Here is a 23754-nt window from a genome sequence, read left to right as displayed (position 1 = left end):
TACATTATTCCGATCTGGAATTTTTTTAAATTTATATTTTAGATATGGAAAATAAGAGTTTATTTTTATGGTAGGGTAATTGAGGATTTTTCAAAATTTAAATTATAAGAATGCATAAACATTTAAGTATATAACTAAAGAACAGCGAATTAAAATGTAATTGTCACTACTTATATTTATAGCATGGAAACCTAGTGACCCTATTTGCCACACCTATTACATACGCAGAAAATTTTCTAAACCAACACCCCCAAAGCCTGGAGGAGGCAATTTGTTGTTGTCAAAAATCATTCATTAATGGCCTAGGCCATTCATTAATGGCCTTTAGAATCCCTTGTATCCCTCTTGGTTGAAAGAAATGTTCCCCTGCCGCTTGGTTTGAAACGAGCGCGAATAGCGGTATACCTGCCCCAAGGTCATCGGTGTACATGTACCCTATGTAATATGTAAAATTTTACAGAATGAAAGTGAGAGAATGGTTGGTCTGGAAGTAGCAACATCTACTGAGGTTCAAAATTACTTTAAATATGAAACCTAGGAATATTTTTACATAAAAATGAGAAAATCCGCACTTTTTTCTTTAAAACTCAAAAAAGGGGGCCCTAGGGGCACGTGTTAATATTCATGGATTGACTTTAAATTTTGCATGGATCATTTATTTGTATATTGGAACAAATTGAGGGGGCGTCGTGTAAAATATCTACAACTTCAAAAATAAGGACCACCCTAATATACATATATATATATATATCTTTTAATTTCACTCAATTTACAAAGTTTGAACAGAGCAACCTCTGTCGGGTCTTCTAGTTACTGTATATAAATTTAGGCTACTGGAATATTTGTTTTTCTCAAATAAATCAAACTTTAATACATAAAGTGAAAATTTTTATTATTTTTTTAATATTATTAGTTATTGAGAAATAATTTATTTTGCAAACAGCAACAGTTCATTTTGAGAGAACTATAAATGACAACTAATGCAAAATTTTTAAGGACCAGAACATAAAAACTATTTTAATAGAGAAGAGAATAAGAAGGTTACTTAGGGCTATGAAAAATAGAAGTATACCAAGTTTCTTTGAAATCTGAGATGGGGGTGTTGGGGTGAGGTTGAACTGACATTAATGACCCTTATGTTTATTTTAGCATTTTATCTTTCCTTTAAAATGAAAAATATTACATTTTTTGCAACAATTATATAAAGAAAGAAAATATATTACTTTCACAGGCTCTTTTACTGCTTTAACTCCACAACAGCTCAAACAATTTTCTTTTAAAACATCTTCCAAGTTAAATTGAGCTAATTTCTCACACCAGGTACATTGCAAATCAGTTCTTCTCAAGCCAAGATCAAAGCAAGCTTCATTGCTCAAACTGCATGCAGCAGTTGTGATCTGCAAATCACAGAAAAAAAAAAGCTCAAATGATTGTGTAAACTATCTTAAGCAACAAAATAAAATTTATCATGAAAACTCATTATGTCAATGAGGAATAATAATTTATTATGATGAAAAAATATTGATTTTACAAAATGTATTCAATACAGTATATAACTTGTCTTCACAAAAAGCACCCCTCAAGTAAAAGCACTTGCCTTTCCCCTAAAAAAATTACACACACAATCCCAAATTATTAGGGGATCCCCCTCCCCCCAAGCCCTATGTAATCCATACTAGTGTGGTAGGAGAGAAACAGTAAATGATTATTTGGCTGAATTACGATCCCTTTCAGTTCCATGTTGTTATGGAGAAGGAATGCTTAATGATATGTTAAGAAATGTTTCTGTCAGTGGTTTGTGAGATAAAGTTATCCTTTATAGAATTTTTGAAGAAGATTTAGAAGGTACACTAAAAATTGCTTTGGTTGCGGAAAGGCCCTAAAGGATGCTTCAGAGCTTTTAGATAAAGCGGTAAATGTCCATGAGACAGGAATAAGGGAAAAAGAGAGGCAAATCGGGAAGAACAAATATAAACAAAAGGCCAGGTACAAAGCTATGAGTAAATCGTGCTCGCGATGCAATGGAACAAATCATTTAAAGGATGAATGTAAGTTTAAGACTTATAAATGCAATATATATGCGATAAAATTGACCATTTTGGAAAAGCATGTTTTTCTGCCGAGGCAAAATAAACCTGTTAAACGAAAACAGGTTGGGGTAGAAGCTGTTTCTGAAATTGAAGGTACTGTTTCTGTACCTATTTACACAATTTGATCCACAGAAGGCAGGAGTGCCCATCCTTCCCAAGTTCAATGGCACAAATTCCCCCCTCCCCCCCAAATGTTTTCTCAACCCTCTTTCTCTTTTTTATTTTTAGCTTTTTTTATTTGATTTATTTTTTTTTAAATATTTTTATTAATTTTTTTAAACTTTTTTTTTGTTATTTATTTTTAAATTTATTTATTTATTTACTTTTAATAATAATTATTATTATTTTATTAAAAAGTTCTGCACTACAGTAATAACATACACACATAGCAACTAATAAATAAATGAAATTATTTATGAATTAAATAAAAGTAAAATAAATAATTCAATTTAAAAAAATCAATAAATGAATTTAAATAAATAAATTTAAAAAAATTAAAATCCCCCCCCCCCAATTTTGATGGCGCAACTTGCGCCATAATCCCCACCTCCTGTGTACAGCCCTGACAGAAGGTACACTGCCAGAACAAGAACCAAGGAAACCTATAATGGTAAAAGTTCAAATAGAAGGCCATTGGGTATCCTTTGAAGTCGACAGCGAAAGCGGGGAATCAATAATGTCCCTGAAGAATTTTTGAAAAATTTCTAATAAGAAAATTCAGTCTAAAAATTAATTTTTAAAACCTACAAAGGGGATAGAATTATTCCAATAGGTTATGTAATGGTTAAGGTTACTAATAATGAAATTTTATATGCATTGAATTTGTATATCGTAAAGGAAAATTTAGATAAAATTTTCAATTGTGAATGATTGTATAAAATTAGACTAAATTGGAATTCAATTAAAAAATGTAAAGTAGAAACAAATATTAGTCATTCTAAAGTGCTAGAGGATTATAAAGAATTGTTTGATGGTAAACTAGGAGAGAGAAATAATTTAATGAGGCCAAATTGAAACTTAAGTCGGATGTTACGCCGAAATTTTGTCGGTCAAGTCCTGTTCCGATTGCTTTGAAAGATCATGTCGAATAAGAAATTGACAGATTAGAAAGGGAAGGAATGATTGAAAAGGTAGAGACATCTGAATGGGCAACACCAGTAGTACCAGTCGTAAAATCTGATGGGACAATACGTTTTCTGTGCAGACGACTCGGTAACAGTAAACACTAGCATTATGGTACATCACATCGCACCCAAGGGTCCACTGTTCTTACCACAGTAGTGAAGCATAATGGTACAACACCCTCTACCAAGGTTAGAGGAGATATTTTTATGTTTAAACGGAGGTAAAGACTTTTCAAAATTAGACTTTAAGCATGCTGACTTGCAATTAAACGTGCAGGAATATAGTCAAAAATTTCGGACAATAACCACTACAAAAGGATTGTTTAAATGCAAAGGACTAATGTATGGACTAAACGCGGCTACAGCTATTTGGTAGCGCTATATAGAATCTGCTCCAGGGAATAGGAGGTGAAAAGTGTTTCTGTATGGTGCTTGCATAACATGATTGACTGAAGATGCACATTTTGAAGCACTGGAAACTTTTTTCCAAAAATGCAAAGAGCACGGATTACAGCTTAATTTGAGTAAAAGTATATTCTTTGAAAAAGAGATAAAATTTTTGGGTCATAAAATTGATGCCAAGAGTTTGCATAAAACAGACGAAAAAAATTGTACAATTTTGCTTGTGGTCCTAAGGCAAAAAATGTGCAAAGAAGTTCAAAGTTTTCTAGGTTAGCGCAATTCTATGTGACGTTTTGTCCAAACTTGACGAAATTGCTAATCTGTTAAATAACTTAAACAAAAAGAACAAAATTTATCTGGTCCATAGACTGTGAACAATTGTTCCAAAACATTAAAAAAGAAGTTTGTTCCCTACAAATTCTAGTGCATTATGACCCTGCACTCCTAGTAGCGAGCCCTGTAGGTTTAGGCATGGTGGTATCCCACAAAATGTCCGATGGAACAGAAAGACCCGTTGCATCTGCATCAAGAACTCTAACCAATGAAGAGAAAATATATTCACAGATTGACAAGGAAGCCCGGTTATGGCATTTGTTAATTTTTCATCTGCTCTGCTTTGAATTTAATTTTACTTTTAATCATCGTCTGCATTGTATAAAATTCGGTTTAATATATTTTTCTATTTATTGTCTGTGCTTTATATTTCCTTTTTGTAATGGCAACAGTAAAAGAAATGCTACAGAACAGTTTAGTTATTGTGATGGAAATGCGAATGTTGTTTATTTCTTGTTCAATGTTGGCAAAGAACTTGATATTATATGCATTTAAATGTCTTCTTTTATTTAAAATACATGTTGGATTTATTTATTGAAGTTTAGAATTATTTATTTATGGAATTTCCTAAGAGAAAGGGAAGAACAATTTTTTGGAGGCACCAGAGCGAGATAAGTGCATTATTTTATTAATTTATAAGATCTTTTAAGAAGATAGTTGAACATTATGAGAAGTTTTACATCTGATATTTTCGGTACAGTTGTGATATACCCCCCCCCCCCCATTTGGCGACATCTGATTTTCTGCACAAAATTGAAATATTTTTCTGGCCAATGAGGCAATAATTTTTTAAGCATGGTATCCCTGACGAAACTAACCTGTGTTTGGCAACCAGAAGACAATCTTAGATCTGTTCAAACCATAGACTAATAATAAGAGTAGACCGAGCTTTCTCATTCTTGCTGATGAAGAAAATTGGTTCATAGATGTATCATGTGACTAGTGGAAGGGCTTGGCGAAGACTTTGGCAGCATGGTTGCTAGATGGCAGCATTATCTATAGTTTGGCACTCGACATGTATTTTAAGACAATGTGTTTTCATTAAAAAAAAACTACCAGATGCAGAGATTGAACTGTTTTTCTTTTAGTTATGCATTATTTTGACATTAGTAATAGTTTTTGATCAGTTTTCGGTAACTTTTATTTCATTTGGAGCTGTCAGCGTTGGCGTGAACGAAATGGCGTATACGTTTTGCGTTAACGCAAAAATGTACTAATCGGTATCTTAAATTGAAACTGTAGGTAAAAATCTTACCGTTTGCTGATTCTTCTTGGTCGCTTGCATCTTTTATTGCTTAGAGAGTTATTGAAATTGACAAAAGAAAATGCACAATACTATCTAAACGAAAAACTCACTATATTAACAAAATATTTACAACTTAGAATAACAAATTAACAAATCGGACTCCTAAAAGATCATTCTTCCGTGTTCCATCAATTCTATTTATTTTATTTCACTGATTCGCAATTCTATTTATTGATCGTCTGCTACGATTAACGCCCGCTGTTGCTAGGATATCCACCAGTCACATGGTTTGGTTTGTGAGCAGCAAAAGGGTTACCATAGCTCGGTCTACTCTTATTATTGGTCTATGGTTCAAACTTGTTTACTTGTAATCTGTTTCATGCAGAGGAGATTCGTGTTTTTTAATGCAATATACCTTACAGGAAAGTTTATTTTGTGTTAGTTTAAATTCAGTAGTTCTGTTTTGATGAATAAATATTAGAAAATGCCAGTTTCTTCAAACTCGAACATTAATTAAATGTAAACTCCAACTTGGTGTGTATCTATAAAGTGCCATTGTCATATGTTGTTTTGCTTCAGACTGAGTGTGAGGATTTATACCATAAAAAGGTAATTTTTTTTTTTTAAATTAAAAAAAAAGCTCTCACTTCCAAAATTCTTTGTTTTTACAAAATCTTGAGGGTTTCTTGCAGTTTTTAACTTTATTTTTACTGTATGTAAATTAATTTTATAAAAATAGTACGGTTATTTTATTCTAAAAGTTAATTCTTATCGATGCCACAAATTATTTAGACATATTCTATAAACGTGCCTCCTTTAGGTACTGAATTTCTGAAAATAAGTTGACTCCAGCATTTTATAAAAATATGAAGGTGTTACTTTATGCAAAATATAATAGGTATTTTGAAAGCATGTCTAAGTAGCAAATTAATGAATGGCATTTTTGTATTGTTTATGTTTGGGATGTTCTGTTGAGAAATTTCTACTTTTCATACATTGAAATTGGAGTAACTAAGTGTTTTTTTTTTGGCTGAAATAGTTATTGATTTTGGGGATGTTTTCCGCTTTAAATATCGTAATTTGAATCACTTTGCTCTTTTTTATTAGAGTATGAGAAAAGTTTTTGTTCGATGAAATGAATGTTGGAAAATAGCTTTTATTTCTATTGGTACATATTTCATTGGTGAGCTGTTATAGTAATTTGTTAATTTAAGCATTTTAAATACATTCTAGTAATTGTTCTTTGTGTACAAAAACTTTCTAGTTTCTGGTATTATCAAAGCATACATTCATAAAGATTTTATTGTGGTTCTATGTTGTTTTTATATATATATTGTGTTCTGAAGTGCTTTGATCATGTTTTTTATCTGAATTTTTTCTGTTGGCTCTAAAAAAGTATCGCTAAGAACGATGTATGACATATGCCATCATACATAGTTTTTTTGGCGACGCTTTCTTGGCGCCAACAGGAAAAAGTCGCCAAGGGTGAGGTATATGACATTAGTTCCATACTTTCTTTACTTTTATTTAATTGCATAAAAACATTTTTTGATGTTTCATGATATTATTATTTGAAGCATTAATTTTATTAATAGAACATGTTCCTGATAAAGCTCTGATGGGTTCTTATTGATGATTATATTCATTTTTGAATTGATTTGCTAATTTGATATTGGTTTATAGGATATCTATCATTTTATTTGAATTAAGAATCTTAATTAATTCGATTACTATTGATTTAGTACTATGGAGGAGGCAGATAGAACTCAAGTAATAGCTTCTAGGGAAGGAATTAAAGCTTCTTTGACTAGGCTTGAAAATACATTTAATGACATAAATATAAAAAATGAAATTTTGATATGCATTCATTTGGTTGGACACTTTGCTTACAGAATTTGAAAAACTTCATATATTACTAGATGATAAAGGTTCAAAAATAGCGGAATTTGAGGGAAAATATTTTAGGTTAAAAGCACAGTACTAAAATAAAATTGAAAGTTTTTAAGGCTCCGTCTCAAATTAGTCTACTATCAGATTCTCTTACAATAATGCAAAATGCCGAGACAATTACAAGTAACTTCTGTTTGTCACAGCTAAATTATGCACCTTTTTCTGGCAATTTTTATGACTAGATTAACTTTAAAGATCTTTATCTTGTTACAGTTCATAATCAAGATTCATTATCTCATGTACATAAGTTTCAATATTTGAAAGGGCTGCTCGCTGATGAGCCAGCATATTTAATTAAGTATAATCCCTTACCTAATGCTTCACAATTGGAAGCATGGGAAAAACAATTGATAGATATGATAAAAAGAAGAAAATTGTACAGTCTTTGATCCGAACATTTTTAGAACAGAAAAGTATTTCACAAGCAAATGATACAAATTCAAGGTATTTTATGGATACAAGTGATGAAATTATCAGAGGATTGAAAGCTCTTTGTCAGGAAGTATCAAGTAGGGATCCTTGGTTAATTTATTTAATGCTTTAAAAACTTGATCCAGAAAGTAGAAGGCTTTGATCTTCTGAGACAGCTAACATACTTTCCTTCTTTGAAATCATCTTTTGATTTTTTGAAAACAAGGTGTTAGTCTCTTGATTTAATGATGAACAACGAATTAGAAAAGGTGGTGCCAGTGAAAAACAATGTTGGTACAAAAAAAACTCAAATGTCAAAATCACTACAATTTGGAGTTTCAATGGTAAATAAAATAAAATACATGGTATATTTTAAAGGAATGTTTTTTCTTTGTTTCCATATCTTACTGTGTATAAGCTAAAGAAATAGCACAATTTTTCAAATAGCTTATTTTTTACAAAGTTGGAAAACAAAAAAAAAAATTGTACAACATGCATGATAGTTAAAGGAGTGAATTGTTTAAAAAAAAACTTTTCTTAATACCATACATTTTTTGGATAAAGGGGTACTAGCCGTTTAACTTGGCTAACTGCCAACGGGCCCGGATATGCGTACCTGCAGTGTGGGGTGGATGGAGGGTGAGAAAGGGCACGTCCATAAGGGGCCCAACGGCCCAAGAAATTGGAAAAAAAAATGAAAAGACTAGCACTAAGACTTATAACACAGTGCTTGAAATTAGCAGTCGTCAGTCGAATTTTGCAACTGTAAATTTCATTTTGACGACCGCGATTTGAAACGTAGTCGTCACTGTGACGCCTAGCTTCCCCCCCCCCCTACTAAGCTTTCACTTTCGGAAGATTTGTCTCCAAAACATCTGCGTGCGTTGCGATCGTGAAAAATTTCCTGGAAGTATCGCTTTCAGTCGGAAAAGCTTAAACAATTCCCCCCCCCCACCTTCGCACGCGAACTATAGCAGCCAGTGTCATTGCAAGCACACCCCTCCATTCTTCCTCTTTCTGGAATAATCTTTTCTCCCCTTTGTTCCCTTAGTGTTGTTTATCCCCGATCGCCCCACCCCTCCAAAACCGGACTCATCTCAGGGTTGTTTGAGCAGATAGTCTGATCTTTTTCATGTTTCAAGTTCGACCCCCCGTCGTAACACGAACGCACAACGAGCACGAGGATTCCTTTTTTTTCGCACAGGATTTCGCTCATCTTTTTTTCTTTCTTTTTTTTTTTAATCATCGCTACCATCATTTTTAATTTGTTGAAAATATGAGTAAACGTAACTTAAAGCCATATTTTACGCCACTAAATACTAGCGGAAATAAATGGCCAAGGATTGCCGATGAAGTCGAAATAGAAAAAACTAATGACGAAGTAGATGTGACTTCTAAATGTACACGGAAAAGTGTCAAAGCAGCAACTTTCATCAAGTGGCAAAAGCAGTTTCCGTGGTTGGAAAGAAAGGGTGAAGACCTGATGGTATGTAAAGTCTGTAAAGATTTTGGAAAAAAGGAAGATACTGGATTTATCGATGGTTGTCCTACTGCAAGATTCGAAACAGTAAGTAGTTTTCTTGTTGATTAGTGCAGCCGGTTCAGTCGCTTTTTTATTTTTTCAAAACATGCGGACAATGAGCACGTGCTTTGCGGGAAGTGTATTCTCGCTTTTGACCTTTCAATCCTTTTGCATCTTGTAATATATTAATATTTTTTGACAGTTAGTCGCATGCCACTTCAGATTAACTTATTTTCTGCGTTTGTTTTTCTTTTTAATGAAGGGTAGCTTGCTGAAGTGCATGTCAAGATGTTGAAATTTAAGTGTAAGCATGTTTGAATGCTTATACAGTTAAATTTCAATAAATAAGATCAAATGATTTCAAATTTCAATAAATTTCATAAAATAAGAAAAGCATAGAAATTATAGTCACTTGTCCGAAACTAAAGATTTTAAAAAATTTTCAGGTTACATCTGTCAATGTAGGCACTTAGTGTTTTGAAATAGTGGTTAAAAAACTAAAGGACTGAAGTCCTGTCAATCTGTTTCATTTTACTAAACAAAAATTTGATTGTACCAATAAATGATTCACCACCTCAACTTTTTAAGAAGAACTTAACTTGGTTACTTCAGAGGGATGTTTGAACCGCTTATAGCCCCGTAAATATGCTTTGAATTATGCTTCTTGAAAATGTACTTTGAGTATGAGGTTTACGAAATTCAGCCACATGTGATCTGCTCCGTTTGCTCTACAGCTTTGACTCTAGCAAACATTTTTGTAGAAATTTTATTTATGTTTATTGTCCTTGTTGTACAAAATTCAGTTTTGTTTTCCCATACTTTGAAATAAGGTAAAAGACTAGTATGTAATTGTTATTATTATTATTATTTTATGTTTTATTCTAAAATTTTGCTGGTATGCATATGCATTAATGCCTTTTATGGAAAATGTATGACCCAAAAGAAAAAGAAATGCACCTTTGCATTACAAAGCAGCTAAAATAGGTCCAGGAAATTAATTGTTAATGCAGATATTTTTCAAAATACAAATAATATTTGCTTTTTTTCTTTACTGGAAGTAGAAAAACCTGACCGATGTGAAGGAGGGCATATTTTACTTAAATAAGAAATAATTTCTTCATTATTTATGAGGATATTAAAACCAAGTGCAAATGAGCCAAGCAATTACAAAAAAATATGTAATATGTTAAGATATTAATTTAAGGGGGAGTTCATTACAAGATTTTTTTTTCTGTACATTATAGGTTAAGAAACATGATGTATCATTGGTGCACAACAATGCCTACAAGGCAAAATTAGCAAAGGAGAAACCATTTGAGACAGCCCTGGCTTCAGCAGTACGAGCCATGGATGCTGAACTAATGGCAAACGTGGAAAAGCTTTTTAACACAGCTTATTTAATTGCAAAAGATGACTATGCGTTTGAAGACTTTCGTAAGTTGTGTGAATTACAAAAGAAAAATGGTCTGAAAATAGGTGAAACTTATTTGAACGACAAGGCAGCCAGGCAGTTTGTGAAATATATTGCTGAAAATTTAAAACAGGAGTTGTCTACTGTTGATTTTTTTTCCTTGATGGCTGATGGCTCCACGGACTGATCAACTGTAGCAACAGAGATAATATATCTGCAGTACTTACATGAAGGAGAAGTAAAGTGCTCCTACCTTGCTGTAAAGGAGAGTAATGACGAAACTGCTCCAGGTATCAAGTCTGGCATTGTTGCTGTGCTGAAAGAATTCATCCCGAGTTGGGAAAACAAATTAGTTGCAGTTAGCTTTGATGGTGCCAGCGTCAACATGGGTCCTGCAGGCGGAATTGCTAAACTTTTAGAACAAGACTGTGGGCAAGTAGTGACAGTGCATTGTCTTGCTCATAGACTAGAATTAGCCATAGCCAATGCTATGAAGAGTGTTAAATATAAGAATATTTTCATCAATATTTTAAAAGGCGTATACTCAAACTATCACAGCAGCCCAAAAAGAACCAAGGAGCTCAAAGCTGTGGGTGATATTCTTGATCAAAAAATTCTTTCTCATATAGGTCTGTATGGAATTCGATGGGTACAGTCCACTCATCGAGCTGTAAAGGTACTGCTTAACAAGTTAGTAGCAGTAATAATCCATATGGAAGAAGCTGCATCATCGGAACAAGACAAAATAGTATCAGCAAAATTAAAGGGATACTTGAAAACTTTGAAATCTGAGCGTTTTGTGAGATTTCTAAGTCTAATGCGGGATATGTTGAACGTTTTGACGAATGCATCAAAAAAATTTCAAATGCGATTTGTTTCTGTGAAAGATGTTCTCTATTCTTTAGATTGCACAAAAGGGAAGCTTAACAGAAGGGTGAGAGAGAATGGGGAATCATTGCAGGATTTTGAGGAAAATTTAAACATGGAAGGTTTTGAAGTAGAGTATAAACGGGTGAAATTAATAAGAAAGGTGGATGAATTGTCATGTTTTGAAGAAGACAGAAAAAACGTTTTGAAAAGCACAATTGCTGCTTTAGAATCAAGGTTTTCTGATATCAAAAATGATAAAGTGCTTAGTAATTTGCATGCCCTTGATCCATGCAATGTAGTTAATTTAAATGAGAGGGAGGATAAAAAAATTAATACTGAATTCAAAGATTTGGTTGAAAAATTACCAAAAAAAATGTATGCATCGATAGAAGTGTTGTCTTCAAAGAGTTTGAGGAATTTAAACTGTGGGCCAAAGATAAACTCAAGCTACCGTGCAAGTCTGCTTGGCAGCGTTTAATGGCTGAATCCTCAGAAACATTCTTTACAAATTTAAAAAAAATTATACATTTTGTTATGATTATACCTTTGAGTACTGCAGAAGTGTGAAAGAGGATTCAGCCATTTTAATCTCATAAAGAAAGAAAATCGCCAAAGCTTATTAATGTCAACTGTTGACGATTTGTTGTTTGTTAAACTACATGGACCAAGCATGAATGACTATAATTCCCATCCCGCAATGGATTTATGGTGGAAAGATGTTGCCTGTGGGCGTACGAGGCGTCCTGAGTTTAAAAAATAGGTCTTGGGAAAAAAAAAATTACATGATTTTTCTGTAGATAGATATGTATCAAAAATAAAAGTTTTTAATGTTTTCTCTAAATCTGCTGTCTCTGTAAATGTCACTCTAGGTACACAGCTTGTAAAATTAAAACAAAATTGGTTTTATGTCACTAAATTAAGTTAATAGTAATTATGGTACTTGTATAAACTTAGCAGGTGATTTCAAAATGCATTATTTTTATGCATTGTACATATATATCAGCTTGTTTTCACGCATATTATAGTTTAGTATAAATTTCAGCATGTTATTGAACGCATTTGCAAATTGCAACCAAGTAAAGCATAACGGCACCTAAGAAAAAAATATTGGTTGCCAATGACACCTAAGTAGCTGATGCTAATTTCGACATCTGTTAACATTGCAAATATACACTGCTGGCCTCTTAAAAGGGGCACTACAAATTTTGTTGCGGGGGGAGGGGGGGGGGGGGCAAAATTTACAGATCCGGGCCCTGACTGCCAAATTTCATATACTTTGTGGTCACACTGTATATATGCTTTAACAGCTATATTTTTACTTACAAAGTTATTAGTTGGAAAATAAAAATCTATAACTACAAAGAAATCGACATATCCAAAAAAATTGGTTTTATTACTTGTGTCAGAGTGGCATATTCTTGTACTGTTGCTCTTTTAGAGTCTGAAAGATATTTTGTGACTAACTATCATCCCATTTACAATGAAACTCAGTTCCTATGCTTTTCCTTTTTCAGTGAACATGTAAACAATATTCTGAATCTTTACATATATATGCAAGTTTTGAAGCATGTAGGGCTTATGCACTTTTCTTCTTTTTTTATTTATTTATTTATTTTTTAGATATTGCACATTATCAATGGTTTAGTGCTGATGAGTAAAACATTGAGACATTAATTTTACAATTTGTTAAAAAACCAAGTGTTAAGGATGTATCTAGATATAATACAGCTGCACATTTGCATGGATACATTTGCTGTAGATATGTGCAATGCCTGATATTTTTTGAATTAATATTAATGTTAAATATTTATGTTCAAAATATGTTGATCATTTAAAGAAAAAAATTCACCCTTTGCTTTCATGGATACATGATTGAAAACAAACAGAATTGTATTGCAAAAAATTCTCTATCCCCTACATAATACTTTTCATACTGCAGATAGTTTGGAGCTGTGTGTGCAGATACTTTATATTTTAATCTCATTATGGTTACGGGTGTTTGAACAAACAGGGTCGCCAAGAGGTCATGTCAGCCTAGCTGGAAACTACACTTTGAAAAAAAATTCTATTGCCACCAAAGTAGAAAGTGAAAAGGTCACCAAACGAAGTGAACGTACCTTTGACAGAAAAGAAAAAAAGTCTCAGTTATATACTCATTGATGATAGTAGTACTTTTAAACATGCAAACAATAAAACATTAATAACAGTTTTTAATTTTCAACATTTTACTCAAAAACTTTTATTTATTACATTTTTTATTACCTATATGGTGAAGTAATAAATTTTTATGCAAAAAAGGATTTTGAAAGAATACAAACCAGAAATGTGAAAGAAAGAAGAAGATCATTTGCAAATCCAATTGCTTTGTTCCACATTGTTCTTGATAGAGTACACTTCAAATAAGCTCCTAAAACAATGAACGAAGAAATATAAGCAATTAAATATACAGTAAATAACCTTTTATCTGGGATCTAAAAAGTCGGAATTTTTTTTTTTTTTTGCCTGATTTTTCAAAAAAAATTTTAATATGAATTTACAGCAATTTTTGGGAAAACGAGCATTTTTCCGAAATACCTAAGAAAATATGAACTGTTTCTTTATAAATAGCAAACTGCTCACAAATAATTCAAGAAATGTAGGCCAAAAATAAACTTCATAGTTGAAGGAGTCATTTTACACGCAGAACAAAATTTCTAAAATATTTTCCAGAACAAAATTTTAAAAGATACCCGAAAATCTGACATTTTCAATATTTTACTCCAACTGAAAACTAAAAAAAAAAAAAGAAAAATACTGATGCTTCCTATGAAATTTTTTTATTGAATAGCTGTTTATTAACCCATTAACCGCCGAAACGCGAAATCGTTATTTTTTTTGGATAAAAATCATAAAAGTTATCATTCTGAACTTATATAATAGCAATATGCTTAAAAAAGAAAAAAAATGCACTTAACTTTTACAAATATAGGGTGTTGCGTTGACGCAACATCAGCGGAAAAGGAGTATTAATGCTAAGTAGTTTTATCAGCAATTCTTCAGCAGTTTCAATGCTTTTTATACACAGGAAATTTTTATAATCTTAGTTATGGTTCTTAAACATGCAGAGCACTTTAGAAGAAACTGAAATTTATATAAAATAAGCACATAAATGCATTTTAGAAATTTTAAATTTTGAGGAAAAATCGATTTTTTATAGTTACACATGAAAAGCTTCGCTGCAATCGTGATGAAGTGCAACCTTACAAACATTGCAGCGATAAATAGTTTGGCTGTGGCAATTCTTGCAGCGTAGTCTTTTATTGTCTGTCGACCTTACGATAAAATGTACCCCAGATACAGGCATTGGTAAGCTGAATTTGCTTGGCCGTCCTGTAGCTGCACTTTTCTTTTTCATGTCACTATCTTAAGGGGTCTGTAAAAGATGAAGTGCAACCTCTCGCCTAAAATACAATAATGACTTTCTATTTTCTTCTTTCGATAGTCTTGAAAGTTTCCAAGCATTGGTTAATGCAACATCAATATAATTAGAGAATATTGGCCACCACCATTTTTTCGCTCGGACTCTAATTCTGTAATTTGAAACTAAATTGTCACACAAATCAACACCCCCCATTTTCATGTTGTATTGCTCAATTATACAAGGTTGAGGAACAGAAATCTTCTTCTTCTGGTTTCTGGAACAGCGAGAAACGTTTTTGACAGGCTTAATTTTACCATAGGTTGAACCCATAGTCACAACAGCGTTGGCATTCCATCGAACTACAGGTATCTCGTGTTTCTTTTCATATTGAAAGTCATAATACCACCTTTCTTTACTTTTAATACTTTACCGATTCCAGGAGACAGTTGTCGATGCGATTTTTTCTCATAGTTCCAGTGGCATTGAAACCCAAATATTTAAGATGACAGAGAAGAGGAAATGAAGTGAAGAAATTATTGAAGTAGATGGCATGATTTATAGGAGTTTCAATCACTCTGAGCAAATTCATAACTACACTCTCACCGAGGCCAAATTTTTCATATTCTGATGAGTTTGCTGTGGTTGATTTTCCTGTATAAATGTCAAAGTTGAATACATAGCCATCTGAGGAGGTTTAAGTCCAAGATTTATAGCCAAATCTTATTGGTTTCCCTTTTAAAAACATTTTCGCGGAATGTTTACCTCTATACGGAATCATTTGCTCATCAATACTTAAACTATGAGAAATACACCAAATTGTTTGAATTTCTTATTTAGTAAATTCAAATATGGTCGTACTTTGTACAATTTATCATTGTTATCAATGGCAGTATTGTCAGCCAAGTGCAAATTCTGCTTCATTGTTCTGTATTGAGAGCGTGACATCACTTCTCGAACAATCAGAACAGAAATGTCTTTATCAAGTGACCAATACATTTCTTCTTGTGGCAATGAATGGTGCCCTATTAGCAAAAGAATTCCGATAAATCTTCGCATGTAGGCTTCCGTAGCTTTAAATTCTGGACGATTTTTTTGCTGGGCATACAAATTTGTTTGTTCTACAAGATGCGATAAAACATCGGAATCAAAAAATATCAACACTAGCTTCTTTACCTTCTAGAGTGTGTCTTACAGTTTGAATGGGGACCTGCTCTTCATTTTTTGGTTGAGACCTATCAATTGGTTCCTGTTTTGTCCATCGCCAATCTTCTGTTTTTCATTTTTTAGTTTTTTTACTACGGGATTTGGAACAATTGAACTTTTTTTTAACTTGGACTTCAACTTCGCCTGCAGTATCACACGGTAAAACTTCATTATCATTATTTAAAATGTTGTCATTGCCTTCTTCTTCATCACTAGCTTCTGTTATTTCTGGTGGTACAACAACAATATCTGTTTCTTCATTTTCATTATCATCATCATCTGAGTTTGGTTCGAAAATCTGTTCCAATGCTTCTTCCAAAGTTAGATATCTTGTTCTGGGCATTTCGAAAGGCAGAGACGAAAAAAAAAGCTTCCACAGTCAAAACGCGCAGAATAAAAATGAAATATAGTTCTACCCTAAAGCAATTGAGACAGACAGTCAGTCTACTGCTTTTTCGCTGACGTTGCGTCAATGCAACGCCAGTTTTTACTTCCCCCTCCTCCCCAGCAGAAGCAGTTTCTATGAGGAATGTTCTGATAAAAAGAGACCTTGACTAAAAGTATTTCATATCTAAACCAAAACTTTTTTAAATTTTTATTTTTTCTGACAGAAAACTGGATCACAAATTTAGTCAAAAAAAAACATGTGAGAGAAACAATTTTTATCATATATAAAAAAAGAAATTTAAAGCATTTTTTTTATTTAACATATTTCTACTAATATTCTTAAATTCAAATTAGCAATCGATAAAAAAAATTAGATTTCTACAGTAGTTTCTATGGATATTTATTCTAACCGTTGCGTCAACACAACACCAGCGTGTAATGAGTTAAAGCCATTTAGAGCTTACATGATTACACGAGGAGTGTGAAGTACACCAAACACCAGATTCGTGAATTTTCCGGATAGTTGATAGCGTGTAAAAGTAAAGGAAGTTTACCTATTAAAAGTCTGAAAAAGGCTACAAAGACTTGAAGTACATAATGAAACTTGTAATAGAAAAACCAAACTGCTCTTTTAATTTTTTTGAGGAGATAAAAAATGATAAGTAGAAAAGCAGGCCAATGTGCCCTGTCCCCCACCCCTACCCCACACTAAGTTATAATGTAAAAAAACAATGTTAAAAATACACAAACCATTCATATAAGCGGATATAGGCCCAGATGTAGCCGATGAGAGGCCATGTCAGCCTAATTGTGAAACTAGTGATCCGGCCCTTGCGAGGACCAGGCTTTCAGTCAAGGTAGTAGTAACTTTTAAAGTTTCGTGGGGGAAAGGGCGAAAGGGGGGGGGTCAGGAATGGCAGTGACAAAGGGCCTGGCTTGGCTTGCAATTAGGGTGGTTCAAAAATAAATGCAAAAAAAAAGTTTCATCTGGATAACAGGACAACCCTCAATATTTAAAAACTTGTGGAAAGTAATATACTGGAAGAATTTTAGCTTCCTATTTTAACTGAAAGAGGGTGCTCAACCCCTTCCCCCAAACTTCATACATACGGAGAGAAGAGTTAAAAAAGTACATTGAACTGAAAAAAAAATGTTACATATTATAATATACATTAGTAATATGCATAAACATTGCAATAAAAAATTACTTAGAAAAAAACAGCAGGGGAAATTAAATGTTTCTAAACTTGTAGCATTTTCTATACTACAGCTAATGTTAAATTGAGGGGTCATTGAATACCCTCTTAAAATTTAAGTAAGAAGCTAAAATTTTTATAGCATAATACTTTTAGTAAGTCCAAAGTAAATAAGGGGTGTTATGGACTGTATCTTGAAAAAAACATTTTTTTAACCACGCTACTCTCGGTGCCCATGAGCGGATACCGCAAAAATTCATAGTCCGTGAAGTAACCATCCATTAACTATTCTCGACTATTTTTTCTTTACTTTCTTAATTTTAGAACAATTATTGGCTACTAAAAATATTTTTTAAGATAGGTGTTAATGACTAATAGCTGTTGCAACGCTTGAATTTTAAGAAAGAACGAACTAAGAAAGTCTAGAGCCGGTCTGAGCAAGCATTGAAATTATCGTGTTACTGACGTCAAACAAAAATGGCAGTAGAATGACAAAAAGAAAAGCTCAGCTAATTTATCTTCTTTATAAGTTTATAAAAGTAAAAAACAGGAATATTTCAAAGAATTTACCATATATTAACGCCCAGTACTATTCTGAATCGTCAACACCAGACAGAAATGCACATTATGTTACGTTTGGTTCTATAGTACGTTTATAAACTGAGAGACAAAGGCTCTAGGTTTCTCCTTTCCAATACGCATGAAAGGGTAAAAAGCCGATTCCCAACCGCCGGCCCGAAAATTTTGCTCCAGCTGCCCTGATCTCTTTGCTAGCGACCACGACCGGTTAGTTCATCACGTGACAACTAATGATTACTTGCTCCGATCAACCAATCAACTGCTTAGAATGGTAACCGATGTGGTAACCGGTTGATCATAAAACGCTGCGGTTAATAACCGGTTACTTACCATTCTGGCATGTGCTCAAATGCCAACATAGCCAGTCAGCCCCTGGACAGTCGGAGAGATTCGGAAGCTCCCTCTTCTTGCTCAAAAAAAGCACAATTGTCACGTTCACAGAACCAATTAAAATAATCACTGTGTGGTGTGTGTATCTGCTATTTAGCATAGCATCTCTCCCCCCCCCCCCTCCAGTTGGAGTTGCTGGAGGTGGAGGGAAATATTTAAAGCAGTTTTATTGCCTTTGCAGCCGTCGAAATCCATCCATACGTCCAGCAACGGTCTAGGAAGATTGGGCGCCGGGAACTTTGGGCGCCGAGCATTTTGGGTGCCGGGAACTTTGGGCGCCGAGCATATTGTGCCCTGTATTCCAGGGGCCTAAAATGCTCGGCGCCCAATGTTCCCGGCGGCGAATTTTGAAACGCTCTCAATGCTTACGTTACGGTAGCTACCGGTTAGAGTGACAGCTAATGATCATGTGCTCCAATCAACTGCTTAGAATGGTAACCGGTTGATCATAGAACGCTGGGGTTAGTAACCGGTCGACCGGTGAGGTTCGTCGAACGCAATGAATGCTTGCGTTTGCCGAGCTCAACTGGTAACTACCGGTTAACCGATCACGTGACATCTAATGATCACGTGCTTCATATTAATACGGTAACCGGTTGATGATAGAACGCAGCGGTTAGCAACCGGTTACTCAGTGGTCGACCGGTTAGGATCGCCGAACAAAACCAATTACAGTACATTGGCGAAACGAGAAATAAAAACGAGCGCGTTCTATTAAACAGCATGGTAACCTGAATACATTAAAGCAACCCCGAGTAAAATGTAAACAGAGCCGCCCCTTTAAATTGTGAGGTAGAAATTGCAATGCGAAATATTGCTGTTTAAAGTTTTAGTTCGTTTTAATTTCACGATTTACTGTTTTTTGTGTTGTGAAATATTTCCGTTTTCGTAGGGTTTCTTTTGAATCTTAATTTACGTCTGTATTGTTGTTATGTTTGGAAAATTCTACTTGCTGTAAACATTCGCAATAAACTCACATTGAAAGAGACGCAGAACAGATTTTAACATTGTAGATAATACATGCTGTTTCAAAATGAGTTTCTTTGACTGTTGATTTTTTTTTTATATTCTTGAGAATAGTAACTGAAATACGATCTGAGTGTGCTTCTTTTATGTTGTTGATGTTTTAATTTATTGGTTTTCTCTGAACAATATATTGAAGATTTTGGTTATTTCATAAAGTTTTTTAACAATAAAAATGTCGTGAGAAAATCTGTAAAAAATACTACCATTTAATGATCTAAGAAATACATTTTATCTCAGGAAAGAATATAATCCTTTTCATTTAATTTCACCTTTATCTGTCTCAGTTTTTAGTTTTATAAAAAGAAAATAAAAAGGGGAAAGGATGGGTGGGAAGATGTTGAGTCACTGCTCCTATGCTCTGTAGAAACGTGAGAATTTGAGCGACCAGTGTCAACCTTTGCACACTCCCCCCCCCCCCATTTCCTAGAAAAAATTAAAATGACACGTTTGGCTACCACCAACTACTCGCAATCAGTAGTCATTGGCCCCAGGAACTGTAAGCTTTTCCATTTCGATTGTTTTATGCTCCGAGCTTGTGTCACTCCTTAACTGTACTAAATCATTAAAGTCTAATAGGTGTGAGTTCATTTGTATGCTAATGATAATAATACATTCAGAGTTCTAAAAAAAAATTTTTTTTTTTTTTTTTGGCCTTGTTAATTTTGGCTGAATGAACTGATAATTGATAACAATTTGCAGATTGCACCAAAATTTTAATTATATTAAAATGTTCCCTATCAAAGAAGTTTACAGCAAATATTGTATAATTGACTTTGAATTCATAGCACCTGTGATAGTTAAGTTAGAGGGGGGAGGGGAGCCAAAGTGAGTCCCCTTGGCTAGTGCATTCTTGCACCCTTTGAACTTGTTCGTTTCCGTTTTTTTCCCTTACATTCATGGCATGCGAAAAATCCGGAAAACTTGCAGAAGGGGTTGCTATTCATTTTGTATTGTAATTAACTCTGAATTTGGAGCACTTCAGAAGTGATTAGTAGTTGGGGGAAAGGGTTCCAAACATAACAAAAATACAGACGTAAATTAAGATTCAGAAGGAACCCTACGAAAACGGAAATATTTCACAACACAAAAAACAGTAAATCGTGAAATTAAAACGATCTAAAACTTTAAACAGCAATATTTCGCATTGCAATTTCTACCTCGCAATTTAAAGGGGCGGCTCTGTTTACATTTTACTCGGGGTTGCTTTAATGTATCCAGGTCACCATGCTGTTTAATAGAACGCGCTCGTTTTTATTTCTCGTTTCGCCAATGTACTGTAATTGGTTTTGTTCGACAATCCTAACCGGTCGACCACTGAGTAACCGATTGCTAACCGCTGCGTGAACATTAGGTGTCACGTGAGCTCGGCGAACGCAAGCATTCCCTGCGCTCGACGAACCTCACCGGTCGACCGGTTACTAACCGCAGCGTTCTATGATCAACCGGTTACCGTTCTAAGCAGTTGATTGGAGCACGTGATCATTAGTTGTCACGTGGTTAACTACCGGTAGCTACTGTAGCTACCGTAACGTAAGCATTGAGAGCGTTTCAAAATTTCGCCGCCGGGAACATTGGGCGCCGAGCATTTTGGACGCCGGAAACATTGAGCGCCGAGCATTTTAAGCCAAGGGAATACTGGGCACAATATGCTCGGCGCCCAAAGTTCCCGGCGCCCAATATGCGGCGCCCAATAGTCGGCGCCCAGTCTTCGGCACCCAATCTTCCCATTTCGTCCAGCAGCGTCCAAGTCAAGGTCACGGTCACAAACAAATATCCGAATCGGACAGAATAATTTCGCCCCCGTCTGTCAACACGTAATGTGCGGACGTGACGGTCCATATCTGAATCGGCCTTTAACCATTCCGACGCCGGAGCCCCTTTGCGACTAAAAAAAAGCATGTCAAAGCCGAGATATTCTTCACGCAGCAATGCCCGTAAGTTATCAGCACTTCTTTTCCAAGGAAATCAGACATCAGGACCGTCGCTAGCTAAAATATCTGGGAGGGGGGGTTGATAATTGGCGGCCCTCGTTGATCATTTAAAGGGGTCTAATGCCCCCCCTCCTTCCCCAGGTATTGAAAAATTAATGTTTTTACATATAAGTGGGTGTGGTTTTCGTTGTTTTCCGGTAAAATTTGCATTGAGAACACACCCCTTTGTCCCCAACTCCTGAAAAATTTTAAACTGATGGGCAGGGAGGTCCCAAACAGCTCTACTGTTTTCAAGTACTAAGGTAACGCATTTCGCTAACACTTCTTAAGAAGTTGCCGTCCATGTAAATATTTATGTTATTTGTTCTTCTTTTCTTAGAGAAAATAATAATATTTGATTTTTCAGAATTAAATGTAACCTTCTTTTTGTTTGACCAGTGCACAACTTTTGACACACATATATTACCATACGTCTCCAGTTCTGTTTCTGTCTTGTCTCTAATCAGCAAGAAAAGGTCATCTGCAAATGCCACAACTTCAACACACCTCGGAAAGTCCAATCTAAGCACAGAATCATAGAAAATTGTCCAGTAACCCGGACCACCGCAAGAACCTTGCGGGCAGCCCATAGTGACAATTTTTCTTATACAACTTGTTAAGGTGCGAAGGCAAGCTGATCGATCTGAAAAATAAATTTTTGTAAGAAGATACAAATTTTTGGGGCAGTTAAACTCTCTGAGTTGATTCAAAATAGCGGGCCACCGAGCAGCATCAAACGCCCCCTTGACGTCTAAGGCAATACCAATAACCTGTAAATTGTTTGTTAAACTTTCTTTCACAAAATTAGTAACCTTAAAGATGTCATCAGTGGTGCATTTACCGGAAGTAAAACCATACTGTTTAGGGCTTACTTTGTCATTTGAGTATAAATAATTCATAATTCTTTCTATAAGTAATTTTTCAAGAACTTTTCCTCTGACAGAGAGCAAACTTATTGGTCTAAATTTTGAAGGCTCGAGAGATGACTCCTTTCCAGGTTTTGTAAAAAATCAAATACAAGAGCGCTTCCAAACCCGTGGAAAAGACTCCTCTTAATAAACATTCATTATAAATTGCAGCAACAAAGTCAGAAAATCTCTTAAACACTTCCGAAATGATTTTGCTAGAAATTCCATCTTCACCGGGTGATTTCTTAGAGTTCATATTACTGATAACAGATTTTATCTGGAGATTTTGCTCGCATCGGGAGGGGCCAGTCGACGGTGGTGCTGAGGGAGGTGGGGGAAAATAAAATCATAGGACTCCAAAAACAGTCAAATGAGAACAATAAGCAATGTACGTAATTGCTCAAAAAAAAAAAAAAAAAAAGCGATGAATGGAAGTAACTTTGATTTCAAAGACTCCTATTTCATAGTTTTATGAAGTCAAGTTGTCTCATTTGTTTGTTTCAATTATTGTAAATCTCATGATACCTGCTGGCGCCGTGCTGCAATATCCAGTTCAAAATCCTTAAAAAAAAAAAAAAAAGCCCCGGTGCACCGGGATATTTTTCTGGTATCCGGCGGCCCAGTACGCCACTGCTGACGTCATTATCTGTCAAGCTGTCATGTGATCAACCGGGGTTTTCCCGATAGAGCTATGCGAACGAAACCATTCGCAACTCCAGTGCTCGAATACGCTACCTTGCGGTGATTTACAAAACTGCCGAAAAAACTGAAACATTGCCACATTGCGTTCCACGTATGTCTGTTGGCTTAAACATAGGCAGTTTGTTCTGAGTATTTATTAACGCATTTGATGTGTCTTGGATTGCTTTCAGCAACAGAAAGTGTTCGAGCTCCTCAAAATAATGTTAGTTTTCATTATTTCCCTCTAAAAAAGTGATTTGAGAAATGGTGAAAGCGCGTTAACACCAGAAAACTCTGGATTAGCAAACTTGGATAACGTTATACCAGGTAAAAAAATTTATTGTTTTGTGTGAATTTGTAAGAATATGGGGTTTTTTTTATCTTAAATTAATTTAACAAACCATATTTTACAGCAGCATTTAGTTGGAACAGACAGTATGCAAAAATTTTTCTTGAATATATTATCGTAGAACGAAATGAAAAATGATTAACCAAGAAAGAATTTATTTTGTTGCTTTTATTCTCAGCTGAAAGGTTTCGCCAAATTTTTTTAGGGTTATAGTTTTAGTATTGTGCGAGCTAAGTATCCTTGGCGAGATCCCGCCCATGTTAGTTAAACCATTTTTATTTTTTATCATGAGTGGAATAAAATGGT

The 23754-nt window shown here is 34.5% G+C and overlaps 1 protein-coding gene across 1 annotated transcript in view; it reads right to left on the bottom strand.

The window, feature by feature from the left end:
• LOC129229461 (selenoprotein F-like) overlaps positions 1 to 18223 on the bottom strand; it is a 49788-nt gene extending 31565 nt beyond the window's left edge. Inside the window, exons 1-3 of the mRNA XM_054863775.1 lie at positions 18116 to 18223; positions 13678 to 13766; positions 1224 to 1397 (exon numbers count right to left, since the gene is read on the bottom strand). Coding sequence (XP_054719750.1) covers positions 1224 to 1397; positions 13678 to 13734 — 231 coding nt within the window. The 5' untranslated portion in view covers positions 13735 to 13766; positions 18116 to 18223. The remainder of the gene's footprint in view (positions 1 to 1223; positions 1398 to 13677; positions 13767 to 18115) is intronic.
• Positions 18224 to 23754: the final 5531 nt, after the last annotated feature.

The sequence above is a fragment of the Uloborus diversus genome, chromosome 9 (genome assembly GCF_026930045.1).
Source record: "Uloborus diversus isolate 005 chromosome 9, Udiv.v.3.1, whole genome shotgun sequence".
Lineage (NCBI taxonomy): Eukaryota > Metazoa > Arthropoda > Arachnida > Araneae > Uloboridae > Uloborus > Uloborus diversus.
Note: the sequence above shows the minus strand (reverse complement) of the source record. Positions and strands in the feature narration are given on the sequence as shown.